The 20,413-nt window shown below is 41.8% G+C and overlaps 1 protein-coding gene across 2 annotated transcripts in view; it reads right to left on the minus strand.

Annotated features, from left to right (window-relative positions):
- Nucleotides 1–745: 745 nt before the first annotated feature.
- The window catches only part of LOC140508343 (uncharacterized), a 28,774-nt gene continuing 9,106 nt past the window's right edge, over nt 746–20,413 (minus strand). The window contains exons 2-4 of one of the 2 annotated variants that reach the window (XM_072616188.1): nt 20,080–20,237; nt 12,177–12,303; nt 746–2,495 (exon numbers count right to left, since the gene is read on the minus strand). In XM_072616188.1, coding sequence (XP_072472289.1) covers nt 793–2,495; nt 12,177–12,303; nt 20,080–20,237 — 1,988 coding nt within the window. In that variant the 3' untranslated portion in view covers nt 746–792. Of the gene's footprint in view, nt 2,496–12,176; nt 12,304–20,079; nt 20,359–20,413 lie in introns of both variants that reach the window. The other variant, XM_072616189.1, reaches the window with a different exon arrangement.

The following is a 20,413-nucleotide window of genomic DNA, read 5'->3' on the forward strand; positions in this document are numbered from 1 at the left end:
GATTGAAACTGCATTCAGGGCTTGTGGCTCCAACCACAGCATTTCATCCACTGAGCCACATAGCCACTTAAAGCATGACAGAAACAGATGTCCAACAGTTACCAAAATGAGGAGTTTTTGTGGCCGGGAAACAAAGTAAGGACTAGTTAAATGGGGAATGGCTGAAGAAATTACAGCATATAAACACCATGAATTCCGAGGTGTAATGACAAAGATTAGGATTTCAGAGAAAAATTCATCATAGTGTTTTAGGCACAGTGTGAAATCTGGGATATTTAATGAGGTCTCTTTTGTTGGGAGGTACAGTGAAGTCTGTGTTACAGCTAGAGACCTTCTCTTGTTAAAAAAGATCCATAAGTTTTATCTCCAGAATGATTTATCCAATGGACAGCCAAGTATGAGCTCTAGGTACAGCCGTTTTCCACAACTAGTGCTTTTTTATGCCTTCATTCCAGTATGAATACTGTTGCCTACTGATAACCCTCCTCCGCAGGAAAACATAATCCTTGTCCACGTTGTTCAGGTTTTTCTACACCAAAGCCTCTGATGTAAAGTAAGAGAGGACCTCTGGCTGAAAGCCTTCCACACTCAGTCCTTATGGAGTTGCTCATGAGAATTAATTCTCTAATACTGAACAAGTTCTGAACTCCATCTCAATACCTTTCCTCATTCACAAGTGATAATATTTCTATAGGATATAAATTTTCTGATGAGAAATAAGAAGTGAAGACAGGCACATTGATTATTTTCCTAAGATTTTTCTCCACTCTAAATTCTCTTAAGTTAAATAAGCTAAGAGTGGTAACTAAAAGCTCTGTCATGTATATGACACTTGTTAGGTTTCTCTCCAGTGTGCATTCTCTGAAGTGCAGGAATCCTGGAGCTCTTTGTGAAAGTCTTCCCATATTGATAACATTCATAAGACTTCCTTCCAGTGTGGATTCTCTGATGTACAGCAAGACTTGAGCTCTGTGTGAAAGTCTTTCCACACTGAGTACATTCAAAAGGTTTCTCTCCAGTGTGGATTCTTTGATGCCTGGCAAGACTGGAATTATATCTGAAAGCCTTTCCACACTGATTACATTCAAAAGGTTTTTTTGCAGTGTGGATTCTCTGATGGGCAGCAAGACTGGAACTTTTTCTGAAAGCCTTTCCACATTGATTACATTCAAAAGGTTTCTCTCCAGTATGGATTCTCTGATGGGCATCAAGATGGGAGTTTGTTCGGAAAGTCTTTCCACATTTATTACATTCAAACGGTTTCTCTCCAGTGTGGATTCTCTGATGGGCATCAAGATGGGAGCTCTGTTTAAAAGTCTTTCCACAATGATTACACTCAAAAGGTTTCTCTCCAGTGTGGATTCTCTGATGGGCAGCAAGATGGGAGTTTGTTCGGAAAGTCTTTCCACATTTGTTACATTCAAAAGGTTTCTCTCCTGTGTGAATTCTCTGATGTGCAGCAAGATTGCATCTCTTTGTGAAAGACTTTCCACATTGATTACATTCAAAAAGTTTCTCTCCAGTGTGGATTCTCTGGTGTCTGGAAAGACTGGAGCTCTTTGTGAAAGTCTTTCCATGTTGATTACATTCAAAAAGTTTCTCTCCAGCATGAATTCTCTGATTTACAGCAAGACCGGAATTCTGTGTGAAAGGCTCTTCATATTGATTATAATTATAGCTTTTCTTCCTAGTGCAGACTCTCTGATGTAAAATGGTGTCTGAAATCTTTCCACTTGGATTATATTCATAAGGTTTCTGTTCAGCGTGGATTCTCTGATGGTCAATAAAGAGTGATTTGTAGAAGTAACCCTTTCCAAATTTATTACATTTATAAAAGTTCTCCCCAATATGAATCTTCTGGTGTTTAATAAGATCTGAGTTCCAATCAAGGGTCCTCCCACACTGATTACATGCATGTATTTTCATTCCAGGATGAAATCTAGGATGGTAAGTAAGAGATGAGTGATGGGATACAGTTGTTACACATTCAGTATATTCATCAGGCTCCCTTAAATTGTGACATTTCTGATGAGTCATAAGATTAGAGTTTTGCTTGAAGAGCTTTCCACTTTTATTGCTTACATAAAGCATTTCTCCAGTATTTTTCTGATGTCTGATGACATCTGAACTCCAGCTAATGGTCATTTCCTGTTGATTATCTTGATATATTTGCATTTGAGGAGGCTTCTCCTGGGGCTGAAAAAGCTCTACTTGTTCAGGAAAGCATTTGCTGTATCTACTATCCTGGAGACAGTCATTCCCTAAGGTCATTTTCTTACAATGATGTAGGACTGAAGACTGTCTGACTCTCTTTCCCATTTCATCAACTTCACAATAACTCTTTGGATTTTTATCCACTTTCATATTAGAGTAGTGAATTTCTCTCAAATTGAAGTCACATGGGCCATCCCTCACGAATCTCTTCTGGCCAGATTCTTCCACAAAAATTCTCAGCTTTGTAGTTATCTCATTCACTTTAAATTTGGTCTCTGCATCTGAAGAAACAAACAATCACATACAATGAAAGACAGACAAAAATGTACATTCTTTCCTCTTGTGGCAGAAAATAAACTGATGTATATTCTATTTCCCACTCAAAAAGAGGAATTTTCAAACTTAAATAGGCAGAATCAATATTTGGAAACACCTTTTGGTCACATCCCCAGATGGTTCATTTTAGAAAGAGCTTCACATACAATGTTGCATCTTCACAACAAACCTATGACATAGGCAGGCCCAGCATTCTCATTCCTCTTCACAATTTAGGGTAAGAGGTCATAATGACTGAGTTACCTGGCCACTGTCCTCAGAGCTGAGACTAAAATTCAAACCCTGTGATTGATTATGCTCTTTCCACAGTACCTGATGGCCTTCCTCCATTTCACTCTCAGTTTAGATGCACTCTCACATGGTCATTTGTGGTAAATTTCATATGCTAAATTGAGAAACAGGTTTACTCTTCTTAACTTTTATGTAATAATTTTCAGCGTCACATTTGACTTTTCTTCTGTTCAGATCTAGAAGTATTATGCGATTTACTGCACATATAATAAATATTCATATAAATTTGTTATCATACACAATATTTATACAATATCAGGAGCCCATTATCTTTTTATCAGGAAGAAAACAGCATGATTCACTATTGGTGAATTCATAGCCCACTGAGTGGTACAGACAACTTCTGGAGACTCATGATGGTGTCCAAGGGGTTTAGGTAAAATATTCATTAATGGTACTTTATGCAGTAAAGAACTGCTCAGTTTTGTTACCAATATATTTTCCCCCTGGGACAAGACATACATACACTTTTGACGCATAATGTGTTACTTTGGCCAGTGATTCCAAATCATCATGATGAGGAAGAAAATGACTTGGGTTTTCATGCAGTGATTCCATCAAACTCTGACCACAGCTATGTGCAACGTATGGTTTTGGTTTCTCACTCTGTCCTCAAATGGTGTCCACATTGCCATAAAAATTTGACAAACAAATGCAAATCAGTTCCCAGTGGATGACTGCCGCTATGTTCATATCCTCAACTGCTTTCTTTACACTGTATCAAAACAACTACCTCAGCCCAAGGTTACCTTGTAATCTGATCTGGTTGGTTGGTTGGTCGGTTGTCCTTTGTCTTCAAAGAGGACCAAAATGACATCACCATTGTAAAGTGAAATTTGAGTGTGTCTGCCTGTGGCTGATCAGACCAATATGAGCTCAGAATGCTCTACCACAGGTTGGCCACAGATAGTCCGTATGAATACTTGGGGTGGATAGACCAAATTTGTGCACCCTGCATTTACTTTGTGCTGTCTCAATTCTGTTTTCCTCAAAGAGCACAACACCTTTTCTGATGTGGGCATGCCATGCTGAGCAGTCCTGTGCCAGTGTCTCCCATGTTGCACAGTCAAATCCAAAGTTCTTGAGAGGGACCTTGAGAGTGTCCTAGTATCGTTTCTTCTGACCACCATGTGATCGCTTGCCCCATGCAAGTTCTCGATAAAATAGTCTTTTTGGCAAGCATACATTTTGCATTCAAACAATGCGGTCAGACCATCGGAGTTGCACTCTCTGAAGCATAGTTTGAATACTGGACAGTTCAGCTCAAGCAAGGACTTCAGTGTCTGATACCTTATCATGCCAGGTGATCCTCAGAATCTTCCTAAAACAGTTCAAATGGAAGTGATTCACTTTCCTGGCATGGTGCTGGTAGACTGTCCATGTTTCACAAGCATATAACAATGAGGTCAGCACAACGGATCTGTAGACCTTCAGTTTGGTAGTCAGTCTAATACCTTGTCTCTCCCAAACCTTTCTTCAGGGCCTTCCAAACACTGAGCCAGCTCAGTCAATGCATGCATCAACCTCACTGTCAATGTGTACATCCCTGGAAAGTACACTACCAAGGTAAGTGAACTTATCCACAGCATTCAAAACTTCTCCATTTGTTGAAACTGATGGTTCCACATATGGATGGTGTGGTAATGGCTGATGGAGCACCTGTGTTTTTTTAGTGTTAATTATTAGGCCAAAATTAGCACAGGCAGAAGAGAACTGATCCATACTTTGTTGCACCTCAGCTTCAGAGGCTGCATTGAGTGCACAATCATCTGTAAACAGAAAATCATGCACTAACACTCCCTCTATTTTGGTCTTGCCTTGTAACCTTTTCAAATTGAAGAACTTACCATCAGTATGGTAGTTGACCTTGCTGCTGTGTTCATCCTCATTGAAAACGTGTCGACATGGCTGAAAACATCATGCTAAAAAGCATGGGAGCAAGCACACAGCTCTGTTTCACTTCATTGCTGACTGGGAAGGCATGAGAGCTTTGGCCATTATCCAGAACCCAGGAAAACCTGCCATCGTGAAACTGATGTACAATATTTTGATGATCTTCTCCAGGCAACCAAATTTGGACATAATTTTCCATAAGCCCTCACAACTAACAATGTCAAAGGCCTTGGTCAGATGCACAAATGTTGTGTACAGACCTCTGTTCTGCTCCTGGCATTTCTCCTGGAGTTGTCAGGCAGCAAACACCATATCAACTGTTCCTTGACCCTTTCTGAAGCCACACTGGCTCTCAGGTATATGACCATCTTTCAGGTGAAGAATCAGCCTATTAAGGAGGACGCTAGCATTGCTCTGCCAGCAATGACTAAGAGAGACATCCCCCTGTGATTGTCAGAGGACAATCTATTCCCTTTACCTTTATAGAGATCAATAATAGAGGCATCCTTGAATTCCTGGGGAATAACCTCCTCTTCCCATATAACCTGGGAAATTTCAGTCAACTTTTGTATGAGCAATGGTCCCCTACCTTGTGAATCTCAGTTGGAATAGGATGAGCACTAAGTGCTTTGCCACATGAAAGGAGCCTAATGGCCCTCACAACCTCTTCTTCAGTTGGAAGTTCAGCTAAGGAAGGATTGACTTCAACCTGAGACAAACAGTCAGTGGCCTCAGTATTGATTGATGATGATCTGTTGAGAACACTATGAAAGTGTTCAGGCCACCTCTCTAGGATCATGTTCTTATCACTAATCAATGTGGCTCCATCAGCACTGAGCAGTTGTGATGCACCATAAGTTTTTGGTCCATAAATAGCTTTCAGGGAATCATAAAAGCTCTTTGGATTGTTACTATCAGCAGAAAACTGAATTTCATCTGCCTTGTTCCTGAGCCAGGAATCCTGCATCTCTCTAAGCTTTGCTTGTACTTTGCTTTTGATGGAATTAAATGCTGCCTTCTTAGAGGTGGATGAACTATCCTGCTGGTAAATCCTGTGGAGTTCATGTTTTTCATTTTGCACCTTCTGAATTTCCCCATCATTTTCATCAAACCAGTCTTGGTGTTTGTGAGTGTTCTGACCCATATGAGCAAAAGCAGTGCTGTACACCAAATCTCTGAGAGCTGCCCACTCCTTTTCTGTTCCATTGTTACCAACTGCATGTTGGCTCAACTTTCCCTCCAAGTCGGCAGCAAACTGTTCATGCTCAGAGAAGAGCTGTAATTTGTTGAAGTTAATTCTTCTTGTAGTCATTTTGCCTTGGGGTCAGCGCTTTGGATGAATGTAGCACTCTGCACCACACATTGCCTTTGTTGCTCTCACATCTTGTCTGTCTCTTCTCCTTACAATCACATAATCTATTAGATGTCAGTGTTTGCTGCGAGGGTGCATCCATGAAGTTTTATTGCGTTTATGTAAATGGAAGACAGTGTTGGTGAAAGAGAAGGTCATGTGATGCACAAGTCTTCAGCAGTAAATGACCATTGCTGTTGCTGTTTCCAACTCCATTCCTCCCTAGGACTCCCTGCCAGGTCTGGTAGTCTGAGCCTACGCTAGTATTAAAGTCACCCAGAATTATAACCTTCTCCTCTTTTGGCACATTGATGATAAGAGTTTCTAGGTCTTCATAAAATTTTTCTTTGACTCCATCAGAGTTTGTCATGGTGGGAGCATAGGTACTGATAATGCTGGCATGGCGTTTTCCTAGAGTGGCAATCACACTGTCATGAGCCTGTGATTCACTCCTTTTGGCAGGCATACCAGCTTGCTGATTAGTTTTGATTGCAAAACCCACGCCAGCTTCATAGCGTTCCCCTTCACTGAGCCTACTCCAGAAAATGGTGCATCCAGCTCCAACTTCAGGAAGCTGGCCTTCATTTGCCAACCTTGTTTCACTCAGGGCTGCCAATCTTATCTAATCATGTTATAATCACCATATCAAGAAGTTAAAAATTTGTACATTCTTCCAATACAGAAACCAAACTGAAGACTGGGCTTGTCAGGGAGTGAACCAAATGCTGCAAACTTTTATTCAGAGAAAAAGGTCCAACTGTGAAGTTAACTTCATATATTATGTTATGTTCAACATTTTCCAAGGTGTAATGTATTTGATTCAAAATGCTCTTCCTATTCAACAATATTTGAAAGATAAATCTGAAGGGAAGCCTTGCAGTTAACAGTAAGTATGAGGTCTTACTGGATTTTTAAAAATTGTTACAGAAAGCCCCAGAGTAAATTTTCATAATTTAAGGTAGAATAAAATGTCATATTTTATAACTGCACAGGGGAATGAAAGTAATACTTTGGATCTTTGTGGGGTAAAAGTCATCTAAGTCATTAGAGCAAGCTCTTGATGTAAAAATTAAAAATGTTACGATATGCAGAATAAATGACTGGGTCGGGGAGGGGAGCTTCACAACAAGCTCTTTTTTGTTCTTGAAACAAGATTTAAGAAGAGAAGGTTTGGGAACTAGTGCTCTGGAGTCCTGTTTGTCCATGACACTGATGAGTGCTGCTACAGTACAAACTCTTCTTGTTCTGCTCACTTCTCTCTACATCAGTTGAGATAATTCGTTACAGGTTTCTCTGATACTGCCTTTCATCACTTCTTCTGGCTCCATAATCTCCCATTATATTCTTAAACCATCATCTGTTTAGTTCTGTCCCAATACATGGGCACCATCTTGGCTCCCAGATCTTTGCAATAATGATTTTTAAAAAGCACCTATCATTCTGTGTTGCATAAGTGGGTCTTTTTCCCTTTTTATGACCTGTTTATAGGTCTAGCCCAGGGGTGGGGAACCTGTGGCCTTTAGGCCACATGTGGCCCTCTAGGTCCTCAAGTGTGGTCCTTTGACTGAATGGTTCTTAACTTGTCACTTGAGGACATGTAGCCTTGAGGCTGCAGATTCCCCATCCCTGGTCTAGTGGTCATCACTGGGTCAAAGGGCACACAGTGGAGTGAGTTGGGGAGATAGTTCCAAATGGTATTACAGAATGTCATCCTTTTATTTTATTTTAATCAAGGGTGTTTCTTTTACACAGGATGGTGTGGTGTTCTTTCTAATGTACTCTGCTGCTACCCTCCTCTGCTACAGGTGAAGTTATCCTACACATATTTAATTAGGAGAATTAATTAGGTTTTCTCCAAGATCCAAGAATGATCCTCTGACCTTTCTTCTTTGCCCCTGCCTCTATTCTTAGAAATAAAAAGTAGGTGGGGGATGGGAGTGGGATCAACAGCAGTAATTGATCACAGGAATGGCATGATCCCCACTCCTCATCCCAGCCTGTCTTCCATCCATCCCCATCCCAGATGACAGCCCAGAGCACTATCTGAAAAGTTCCTTATCCATTTATGCCCCCTATGTGAAGTTTCTGCTATGGTGCAAAGATAATTTCCACCATGAGGTGACCAGGTTGCACAATGGATAGAGCACCATGCCTGGAGTCAGGAAGACCTGAGTTCAAATCCAGACTCACAATTTCTACCTGTCTTACAACACACAAATCACAATACTTCTATTAGTTTGTTTCCTTATCTGTAAAAGGAGGATAAAAATAGCACCTACTTTCCATGGTTTTTGTGAAGTTCCAATATTTGTAAATTACTTGGCACTTAGTAGGCCCTATATAATGCTGGGAATGATTATTATTATTAGGACTCTGACTATTTCCCCAGCAACTCCACTCTCCTTTTTAAAAGGCTATTCTTTTCTCCTTCTATTCACTGATTTCTCTCCTGAACTTGATGCATTTCCATTGAAAAACAGTCCCTTTTGACTCAACTAAGAGTGAGGCTCATGATCTGTAGGTTCTTCTCAAACCATCTTCACATTTCGACTATCCTTTACCTTCCTTTGTACCCCAGGGTTATGTAGGGCCTAGAACCTAGTAGGCCTTCATCAGTTAATATAGAAAGACTAACTGGGCCCAGGGCTGATACCAGACCACAAACACTACCTCATTTCCTGGATACTGGTCTCATTTCTAGTCTTCAAATGCAAGTTTTGGCTTCAGCCCTCTTTCTGATACTACAAGAAGTTATTTTTGTCTGGTTCTAAACCTGATGGTTCCTCACCAGACAAAATGCTGGAGATCACAAAGACTTCTAAGGTCTCATAGTATCTAGTTGTATGAGGTGCCTGGGAGTTGCTACCTCCCAACTGCCTACCCTTAGGGTGGTCACTTCCATATCAGGCTATTTATTTTTTGAGAATAGAGAGAAAGACTGGGCAACAGAGAACAGGAAAGGAACTTTAAGTTGATAACTTGTTCAAACCTCAGCCTTGGATTACTATTTCCAGTAAGGCAGTGGCCTTCATTGCTACCTACATGGTGCTGCACAGAGACAGAGAAAATCATAAAATTGGGCTATCAGTATCCACTCCAAATTCAGGTTCCATGATAGGCCCTCACTGTGCCAAGGCAGTTCTTTGTCATCTTTCTGACTGTCTCCCTTTTCTGCTATCAGCAGCAGTTTTTCCAGAAGTTTCCATTTCTCCACATATACTTCTCCCAATACTCTCAGCTGAACACTTGGTCGCATTATTTTATTTGAACAATTGGAAACTTAGCAAAAGCTCTCTTAACTGCTCATCTCACATAATCAGATGTCTTCTTTTTCCTCCACTGCATTCATCTCCCATGAAGAAGTGACTGTTATGATTACCAACGAAACCCCATTACATGCATAAATGATCCCAGTCTATCCTATCTTCCAGTCAGCATATTTCCTCCTGTACCATCCCAATTGTTTCAGAAAGTTTTAATCTCTCTTTTTACTGTCTCCTTCCCTACTGTCATAAATAAAACAATACCTCCTTGATCCAAAAAAAAAAAAAAATGCCTCACATGGTCCATTCATCCCCATTAGATACAGACCTGCATTCTTTCTCCCTTTCATGGGTAAATACCTACAGAGGGCCATCTACAAGAAATGTTTTACACTCCTTTCATCTTTCTCTTTTCAAAACTCTCTGCACTTCAACGTCATTACTCAACTGAAACTGCTCTCTTAAAAGTTGCCAATAATCTCCAATGGCTTTTTTCTCAGTCTTCATCCCTTCTGACCCCTCTGCAGCCTTTGACACAGTGAATTATTCCCTTATCCTCTCTAGGTTTTGGTCACAATACTTTCTCCTGGTTCCCCCCTCCTACAAGGTTCAAAACTAAACTATTATCTTTCCCCAAATCATCCTGTCTTCCTACTTTCTTATTGCTATCCAGGGTACCACCCTCCAGTCATTCAGACTCATAATCTATGTATCACCTACTCATCATCATCTACCTATATTCACCATGGTGGAAAGTCATGTTGATTCTTCCTTTGTAACATCTCTCCCATATATCCCCTTACCTCCCAGCATTGCCAGTTTCTTGGTTCAATCACCAATCACCTCACACCTGAGGCATTATTGAAACAGTCTTTTGGTTGGCTTCAGTGCATCAGTTCTCTCCCCCATCCATTCAATCCTCCACCCAGGTGTCAAACTCATCTTCCCAAAATGCACTTCTCTTCATGTCACTGTCTACTCCATAAACTTCCTTGGCTCCCTATCCTCAGGATCAAATATAGAATCCTGTGCTTGGCTGTTCAAGCCCTCCATCATCTGCCCCTCTCCCACCTCCTCAGTCTTCTTTCTCCTTACTCCCTTTCTACATGTATAGTAAGCAGTGGTTCAGGCCTCTTCTTTGTTCCTTGACCATGACACTCCATATCGAGACTCCATGCTTCCTCTGGCTACCCCTCATGCTTCCTCTGGCTTCCCTGACATTCCACCAAAAACCCCTCATTCTATAATGCATCTTCTCCAGTGCTCCTTAGCCTTAGTGACTTCCCTCTCTTGATTAGCTCTAGTGTATCCTAGATGTAGTGGGCCTGTACACAGTTGTTCCCATTTTGTCTTGCCACTAGACTGGGAAGTCCTTGATAGTGTGGCTTGTCCCTTTCCTTTATTTGTATCCCTGTTACTTAGCACAGGGTCTGGCACATAGTGAGTGCTTTCTACTTATTTATTTAAATAAAGCCTAGGAAAGAGTTCATATTTGATTGGATACCCTCAGCCCTTCTTGGATGCTTTCAGGGGAGTTCTACACCCCAAAGTTCCAAACAATGACTTCTTAGAGGATCATCAGCTTATCAGTAGAAGGGAATTGAAAGGCCAAGGAGTCTGAGCACCTCTCCTTTATTATAAAAGAAGAAACTAAGACTCCAAGGTTGTTATTTGTCCAGGATTCCAATGCTGAAATGTGTCTAAAAACAAATTCCAACTCAACTTGGCCTGCCCCCAAGTCTAGCACTCCCGTCATTACAACACAATGATGTCTCTTGTGACAACAGCCCTCATATACCTGCTTTCATCTCACTCCCCAGCCCAGGAGTTCCTGGGGGCTTTTGGTTCTAGTATTCCTGGTGCTTCCCCTTGATGAAAAGGGAATATCAGATCTTCCCTAGGAACTGGAAGCCCTGGGAATATAGAATAAATGATAAGGATAAAGAGAAATATACAATTTAGTCCTCTTTAGGGAAATGAGAAGTACATTCAAGGACCACAAATTGGTTAAGCACACCTTCAAGGATGCTTCCCATGGTACTGATCACTAGGATTTTGGAAGGGGGGGCAGAGATCATGTAGCCAATTGAGAATTAGAAAATTCCACCTTTATTCTCCTCTTTCACAGAAGGATGGGCACATTCTATAGCTTCCATTATCTAGACATTAGAGGCAGCTCTTACTGCAGTATAAGAGGTCTGAACCTGGAGTCAAAAAGAAGAGTCCAAACCAGCCTGCGCGACATGGTAGCTGTGTTCCCCTGGAAGATTATGTAACCTCTGTTGGCCTCAGTTCTAGCAACTATGAAATGGGATAATAATAGTACCAAACTCACAGGGCTGTTGTAAGGATCAAATGATAATAACCAGGCAGGATTAGGAGCAAGGAGCTACAGACTGATGCCTTTTAAGAAGACTGTTCTAAAGTCTAAGACACATCCCAAAGAGGAAGGGGTTGCCTTGAAAGGCAGAGACTTCCCTTCACTACCCATTGTCAAGGAAAAGCTGCATGAGCTATCTTCAGAAACAAAATTCATATCCAATTAGAAGATAAACTCTGAGATTAGGTCCAAGTTTGAAATTCTGTAACACTGGACTGAGTTTTGACCTCAAGTTCCCCAAAACAAGAAAGAGACAATTTCAGGAGCAATATAGGAAAGTCCCAGCTTCCAATAATGTGATTATCTTTCATAGGAAAACCAGACACTAGGAAGACCTTAGTCTTTTGCCTTTTGAATAACTGATAAATGCTGAAACCCTGCACACTAGGGAGGAAAAGAAGACATTCCTTTCATGGCAGATTCAGTTACCAGAGGAAATGCTCCTTACCTAGGGACAGCAGGTTCTGGACATTCTCCAGCATGACGTCCTTGTACAGCTCTTTCTGAGAATGGTTCAATAGGCCCCACTCCTCCTGGGTGAAGTTCACAGTCACATCCTGGAATGTCACCAACTCCTAAACCATCAAAAATCACAAGATTTGGAGCTGAGAGACTCCAGAATTCATCTAGTCCAACCTTCATCAACTTATAGGAGGATACTGAAGCACAGAAGGGATTTGCCCAAAACTCCTATCACCTTTATGAGTGTCAAGTCAACTCCTGAAATCATAGTCAATAAAAGCCCAATGGAATGTTTAGAAAAGCATTTTCTATTTCAAATGAGAATCAGGTTGGATTAATAAAAGCTGGGAAAATGAATGTCTTACTATGAAATGCTTCTCCCTATGGAACCAGGCAGAAGGTATGTGCTCTATCAGTGAGGTATAAGAATCTGTGGAGGAGAGAGAATGCATGAAATTCTTCCTTATTAGAAGTGTCATAAGTGATATGTTAAGAAAATTCTATAAAGAGTTTGTGAGATGCTGGCAAGTACTATGTATTCTGGAGTAAAAATATTACCATTTATCACTGCTGAGTAGAGGAAAAGGAATTATCTACTAGATTTCTTAAAAGATTGAAATAAAATCTTATATAGACAAAAGCACAAAGATTATTCTTGAAAGATGTTACTCATAATCTGGACTGAATTGAGATATAGTGGGACTGTTTCCAGCCAAGTGAAGAAGAATAATCAATAGTTTATATTGAGGGCTTAGGATGACACTTGGTCATAGTAAAACATCTTATGTTTTTGCTTTATGACTTATTTCACTTATTAAGGGAACATATTCATTTTTAATATTTAGATATGTAGGAAGAATAACTATGATGAGAAAAAGAGAGTTTGTTCTTTTAATAAAAATACAATATATCATTAAGTGGCATTAGGTATTAAGCTAATTTATTTATTATTTATTTTTAAATGTTTATTTATTTTTAGTTTTCAACATTCATTTCCAGAAAATTTTGAGTTCCAAATTTTCTTCCCATCTCTCCCCTCTCTCCACCCCAAAATGCCTTGCATTCTGACTACCCCTTTTCCCAATCTGCCCTCCCTTCTAACACCCCTTCCTTCCCTCATCCCCATCTTCTCTCTTGTCTTGTGGGGCAAGATAAATTTCTATACCCCATTACCTGTATTTCTTATTTCCCAGCTGTATGCAAAAACAATTCTCAACATTTGTTCCTAAAACTTTGAGTTCCAACTTTTCTTCCTTCCTCCCTCTTACGCATCCCCATTGAGAAGACAAGCAATTCAATATAAGCTACATATGTGTAGTTTTGCAAAAGACTTCCATAATAGTCATGTTGTATATAACTATATTTCCCTCCATCCTATCCTGCCCCCTATTTATTCTATTTTCTCTTTTGACCTTGTCCCTCCCTAAAAGTGTTTACTTCTAACTGCTCCCTCCTCTCATTCACCCTCCCTTCCATCATCCCCCCACTTGCTTATCTCCTTTTCCCCTACGATCCTGTAGTGTAAGATAGATTTTCATACCAAATTTAGTGAGCATGTTATTCCTTCCTTAAGCCAAATGTGATAAGAATAAGCTTCACTTTTTCCCTTTCATCTCCTCCCCTTTCCCCTCCATTGAAAAAGCGTTGTTTGCCTCTTTATGAGAGATAATTTGCCCCATTCCATTTCTCCCTTTCTCCTCCCAATATATTCCTCTCTCACCCCTTAATTTTATTTTTTTAGATATCATCCCTTCTTATTCAATTCACCCTGTGCTCTGTCTTTATATGTGTGTGTATGTGTGTATATGTGTGTGTGTGTGTGTGTGTATATGTGTGTGTGTGTGTGTGCATAATCCATCCAACTACCCAAATACTGAGAAAAGTTTCAAGAGTTACATATATTATCTTTCCATGTAGGAATGTAAACAGTTCAACTTTAGTAAGTCCCTTATGATTTCTCTTTCCTGTTTACCTTTTCATGCTTCTCTAGATTCTTATGTTTGAAAGCCAAATTTTCTATTTAGCTCTGGTCTTTCATCAAGAATGCTTGAAAATCCTCTATTTCACTGAATGACCATTTTTTCTTCTGAAGTATTATACTCAGTTTTGCTGGGTAGGTGATTCTTGGTTTTAGTCCTAGTTCCTTTGACTTCTAGAATATCATATTCCAAGCCCTGTGATCCTTTAGTGTAGAAGCTACTAGATCTTGTGTTATCCTGATTGTATTTCCACAATATTTAAATTGTTTCTTTCTAGCTGCTTGCAATATTTTCTCCTTGAGCTGGGAACTCTGGAATTTGACTACAGTATTCCTAGGAGTTTCTCTTTTTGTATCTCTTTCAGGAGGTGATCAGTAGATTCTTTCAATATTTATTTTACCCTCTAGTTCTAGGACAGCAGGGCAGTTTTCCTTGATAATTTCATGAAAGATGATGTCTAGGCTCTTTTTTAAATCATGGCTTTCAGGTAGTCCCATAATTTTTAAATTGTCTCTCCTGGATCTATTTTCCAGGTCACTTGTTTTTCCAATGAGATATTTCACATTCTCTTCCATTTTTTCCATTCTTTTGGTTTTGTTTTGTAATTTCTTGGTTTCTCATAAAGTCATTAGCTTCTATCTGCTCCATTCTAACTTTCGAAGACCTACTTTCTTCAGTGAGCTTTTGAACCTCCTTTTCCATTTGGTTAATTCTGCTTTTTAAAGCATTCTTTTCCTCATTGGCTTTTTGGACCTCTTTGTCAGTTGAGTTAGTCTAATTTTAAAGGTGTTATTTTTCTTCAGCATTTTTTTGGGTCTCCTTTAGCAAGCCGTTGACTTGCTTTTCATGATTTTCTTGCATTGCTCTCATTTTTCTTCCCAATTTTCCCTCCACCTCTCTCACTTGATTTTCAAAATCCTTTTTGAGCTCTCCATGGCCTGAGACCTACTGCATATTTATTTTGGAGGCCTCTGATAGTAAGCATTGTTCTTCCTCATTCAAAGGATGGAAGAAAATACCTGTTCACCAAGAAAGTAACTTTCTGTAGTCTTATTTTTTTTTCTCTTTTTTGGGCATTTTCCCAGGCAGTTACTTGACTTTTGAGTCCTTTGTCAAGAGGGGGTTATAATCTGGGTACCTATAAGTTCTTAGTTCCTCCAAAGTGGTATAATCAAGGAAGAGGAGTTTACTCCTCTCCTGGCCTGTGCTCTGGTCTGGGAGCTACCAAAGCTTTTCTGCCCAGGATCTGCAAGTAGAATTCCCTTTCCAGAGCCTCCACCAGCTCCTTGATGCCAGCCAACACTCTTCCTCACTCCCAGGCTGCCACTCAGGGCTGAGACCCAAATCAGCGGCTCAATTCCCCCAGGGGCTTTAGGCTGAGGGCTCCAAAAATGGATGCTGCTGCTGTTGCTACAACCTGGGGCCGGGGCTAGGGGAGGATACTGCTCCATTCTCACAAATGTGAAAAAGTTTTCTCACTGACCTTTGAAGGTATCTTTGGCATTTGTGGGTTGAGGGGTCTGAGAAGCATTGCTACTGCTGGGGATTCCACCCCCCGAGGCCTGTTCCAGTCCTGTTCCTGCCAGTGCCATGGAGCCAAGGCTGGACTGAGCTCTATGGGCTGCACTCCGCCCTGTGCCTAGTGTGATAGACCTTTCCTGTTGGCCTTCCAGGCTACCCTGGGCTGGAAATCTCTTTCACTCTGTTGTTTTGCGGCTTCTGCTGCTCTAGAATTTGTTTAGAGTCAGTTTTTTACAGGTATTTTATGGGCTGTGGGGGGAAGAGCTAGAGTATGTGTGTCTTTCTACTCCACCAACTTGGTTCCACCAGATTAAGCTAATTTAAAAGACACTGAGAGTATATTTGTGAAAAATAAACTATCTAAACATACCCCTAGAACTCCAAAACACTGGGGATCATGAATCAAGAGAATACGTTAAGAGGCAGACTTTTAAATAACACACAAGAGACAGGCCACATTAACAAACACTTTGAAACATGGGAGGGGTTAACTAGCTTTCCCATGTTTGGTTAATGAACTTGGTTTCTGATGCTCTTCCATTTCTAGGAGAATGGTATGATTCTCTTTTTCAGAGGTTCTACTTGTTTTGGAGCAATTCCCTTTCATGTGGATAAAAATCTTGTACTTTTTCACCATTTTGATTTCTTATTTAAAACACCGATTTCTCTGCTAATTGTAATCTAGATTTCATTTTTATGTTCCTTTATTTCTATTATTGACTTTCTGAACAATGACATGAGTCTTTTCATACTTTTTAAGATTGTCAAGAATTTACAAAACTTTACTTTTGTATTTATTCTTCCTATGAACAATCACTCTAGGAAGACCATCCTTTCACTTTTTGATAATTAGTCTCTAATTGAATCTCTAACTGCTCCCAACTGAAGCAACCCTCTTTTCTTCTCCATTCTCCCACATCCATCCTTCAGCACCACAGGGTGAGGTCATGATCTCCAAGCCTTCATTGAAGGACAGATTTCACACCTGGCTCCACTACCTTAGGACTTCTCCATCCGTCTTCTCCATACACTGAGATCATGTGGTAACGCATCATCAGCCTTGGTACTAAAATTCATTACTATTCTCCCTGTCTCTAGAGGGTGGAGCTGAAAAGTGCAAACCTCCATGGAAGGGGGAGGGCCTAGCTCATGGATCTCATTTCTCACCTGGCTGATTACTTTGGGCCTTCTAACTTCACCATGACATAGTATCTAGTGTCTTCTGCCTCCTTCCCCTTGTCAACTTCCTTTTGTTTGTTGACTTTCCCCAAAAAAGTATAGGATTCTTCAGGGCAGGAACTATCTTTCTTTTTTTTTTTTTGTATTTGAAAACCCAGACCCTACTATAGAGCTGGGCACATAGTAGGAGCTTAATAAATGCCTACTAACCACTGACTACCCAAACACTCTCATCTGAGTATCTTGCTTCTTATTTTGCTTTAACAGCTCACCATGACCTAGATATCAACTTTTTCAGTCTTTTTACACCTTACTTCCCACTACCTACTCTTGGATCCAATGACACTGGCCTCCTTGTTATGCCAAGAAGACATTCCATCTCTAGGCTTGGGGCATTTTCTCTGGCTCTCCAGAATGGTTGGAATTCTCTGCCTCCTCATTTCAGCCTCATGGGGTCCTTCAAGTCTCTACTAAACTCTCACCTTCCACAGGAAGCTTTTCCTAGCTCCTCTTCACTCTAGTGCCTTCTTTCTATTAATTATACCCCATTGTCTATATCCCTATATAAACATATCCCACGTCTATAGTTTGTTTATACATATTGGTGCTAGTTGTCTCCCCCTTAGACTACGAGCTCCTTGAGAGCAGACACTGCGGTTTGCCTCCTTTTAGACACCCATGAAACACAGTGCCTAGCATATAGTAGGCACTTAATGAGTGCTTATTGAATAACAGTTTGCATTCTCTTCTTTTCAGAATCTTCTCCATGTGACCTTACACTGGCTTCTTTCCCCCATTTTGTAAGAAAGTGGGAGCCTGGTCTTCAGAAAGGGTGACCATCTACAAAGGCATCTGATGTCCCCCACCCCTTGCTGTCTTCTCCAACAGTCTGCACCCTCAATCATCCCTACCTCCCCTCCTCTTGTCTCAAATTTTCACCCTTTCTCTATCAGCTGGTCCTCTTCCTACTGACTTCAAACGTACCCATCCCCTGATCCTTTTTTTTTTTTTTTTTTTTAGGCATTAACTCCAAAATCATTTATTTCAGCTCCTTTGTAGGGTGACCACCCAGCCCCCACCCAGGGCTGCTGCCCCCAGCCCTCTGGTCTCAGCGATGGAGTCCTCTGGGTCCTATTGCTCTTCTCTCCTCTGCCAGCACTGGGCTCTGGCCTCGTGGGATGGCCTTCATGGCCTTTCCTGGTTCTGGTACACAGTTTGCTATGAATCAGAGGCTGCTGGGGGCAGGTCACTGGGAGAAGCTGCAGGAATATCTGGACAATCCGCAGCCTGGGTCCCCCCAGCAATAAGGGTAGGGGGTAGGGGAGGCAGGCTCTCTGGGGAAGAGCCCCCTGTGGCAGCAGTAGATGAGTTATTAGGATGCTCCACCCTCTCAAACAAAATCAGCATCTCACAGTGCAGGGTCTGTGGGAACAGGTCCATGGCCACGGCCTGGACTGGGCAGAAGGGAGAGCCCTTCACTCTGTTGGAGGGGGCTCGACAAAGGTCCACAAAGTTGATCATGGCTGCCCGGGGGTTGCATGAGACGTAGCTGAGCTTCTTCAGATGCTTGGCTCTCCGGATGGCCAGGATGACTTTGGAGTGCAGTTCTGCTCGGGGAGGATCTACAATGGTGGTCAGTTTCTGTGAGGCCAAGGAGTTCATCAGGTTGGGGACCAGGTCCTCAGCCTTGCCACAGTGAAATTCAATGTTGTCCAGAGCATTCATCCTGGCATTCACTTGGGCATCTTCCACAGCTTCCTGGCATAGCTTGATGCCAATTACTTTCTTTACTTTCTGGGCCAGGGACCATCCCCTGATTCTTAAGGAAACCTCCCCTAAACCTTCACCACCCCTTGAGCCATCATCTAATCTCACCTCTTTTTCTTGGCCAAACTCCCTGAAAAATCTGTCTGAACTTTCTGCCCTCTGGTACTTGCTCCTCAACCCCTTACAAACTGGCTTTCCTCCTCATTCTGCTGAAGGTGTTCCCTCTGTTGTTAGGGGTACTCCTCTATTAGAATGGAAGCAGAGATTATTCCATTATCTGTAGTTTTACCCCTCACAACTCATCCAATGCCTGGCACAGAGGAGTCCCATCGGATATACTGGATGACTGACTGGGACATATTACCAGACCTTTTCCTCATTTTTCATTCTTAATTATTCTCCAGAGTTGTCCCTGCGCTCAGGGCCTAGGTCTGTATGTGGCCACTCTCTCTGTCCATCCTTGCCATTTGTCCCTTCCTCCTCTTGTTTCCACTAGTGGGCAATCAGTACCCTTCTCTCCACTTTTTCTATGCTTTGCCTCCCATTTCCTCTTGTCCAAACCACAAAGGATTGTCCGCTTTCCTGACGCCCCTACAGGAGGGAGGACGGGGGTCTGTTGGGATCCCTAGAGCACACCAACATAAGGTAGGTTCCCCTAAAGTAGGAGTATCCTAGTAAAGGCTGAACACTCAGCTTTCTGAGAAGAAAGGGTTTATGTTCACCATGGCTGTCACTTTCTTGTGTCCAGAAAATCCAGCCTCAACTTGTAGCACTGGCTGATTCTCAAGACCCAGAACGGGGCCAGGCACTTTCTGATGCTTATTGACTTGATCTAAGAAATGGTAAATGGGAGCAATTCAGAGATTCCTGGGATGAATTGTGAGCTGAGGCAGAATCGGGGCCCAGGACCAGGAGGACAATTTCTGCTCTGAAGAGAACAGAGGCAAGGACAAGAGCTGGGGAAGCCTTCAGGCCTCTGCTCCAGGTCCCTCCAGACAAGACTCACTCAGTAAAGGGGTTTTCCTTGACCTTCAGTCTCTACAGAGGAAAGCTTGGCTATAAGAAACAGAGGAGAGGGAAGGACGTGTGTAGAGAGAGGAGGGCTGGGCAGGCTAAATGAGAGCAAAGACATGAAGCCTACAGATAGAAACTATGAGTAAAGTGATCCCCCTTGTCAGTCAGTTGTAATGAGGGGGAACTTAAAAAACACATACAGAGAGGGCAGCAATTGGAGGGACTGGAGGTGGTTAGTGTCACTGATACACTTTAAAACAGAGAAGAAGAGAGCAGGGCAGTGTGGTTACTACTGTATTCAATTTTCCATCAACTCTTGTAAAGAAAAGATCCATAAAGAGATGGCCAACCTCAAAGATAATCTTCCATTTTGATGAAATTGGCCACATTGGCTGATGCTGGTCAGGTCTTAGGATGGGCTGTACTCACCTGAGCTGGGGGTCTCTGGGTCCCAGGGGCCATTCCTTTTGGCTCTGGGCTCCCTGCTTGTGCCAGGCCTTGGTCCTCTACAGGTTGGGCTGAGGAAGGACAAGGATCCCAGAGGGGCAGAGATGTCTTTTCCTTCTCTTTCTGGGCAGGAGGCTGGCCTACAAGGATTTACGGAAGGTGAGGTCTCAGAGGAATTACAAAGGCCCTCTTCCAGACTTCCCGGGGAGAGACTCCAACCAACAGAATAGGGCAGCAGGCATTGTGAGATTGGGAAAAGATCTGCAAACAAAGATTATTTGTCACCCCATGTAATGCCTTCTTTTTGGCCTCAGGC

The sequence above is a fragment of the Notamacropus eugenii genome, chromosome 5 (genome assembly GCF_028372415.1).
Source record: "Notamacropus eugenii isolate mMacEug1 chromosome 5, mMacEug1.pri_v2, whole genome shotgun sequence".
In the NCBI taxonomy this organism is placed as follows: Eukaryota; Metazoa; Chordata; class Mammalia; order Diprotodontia; family Macropodidae; genus Notamacropus; species Notamacropus eugenii.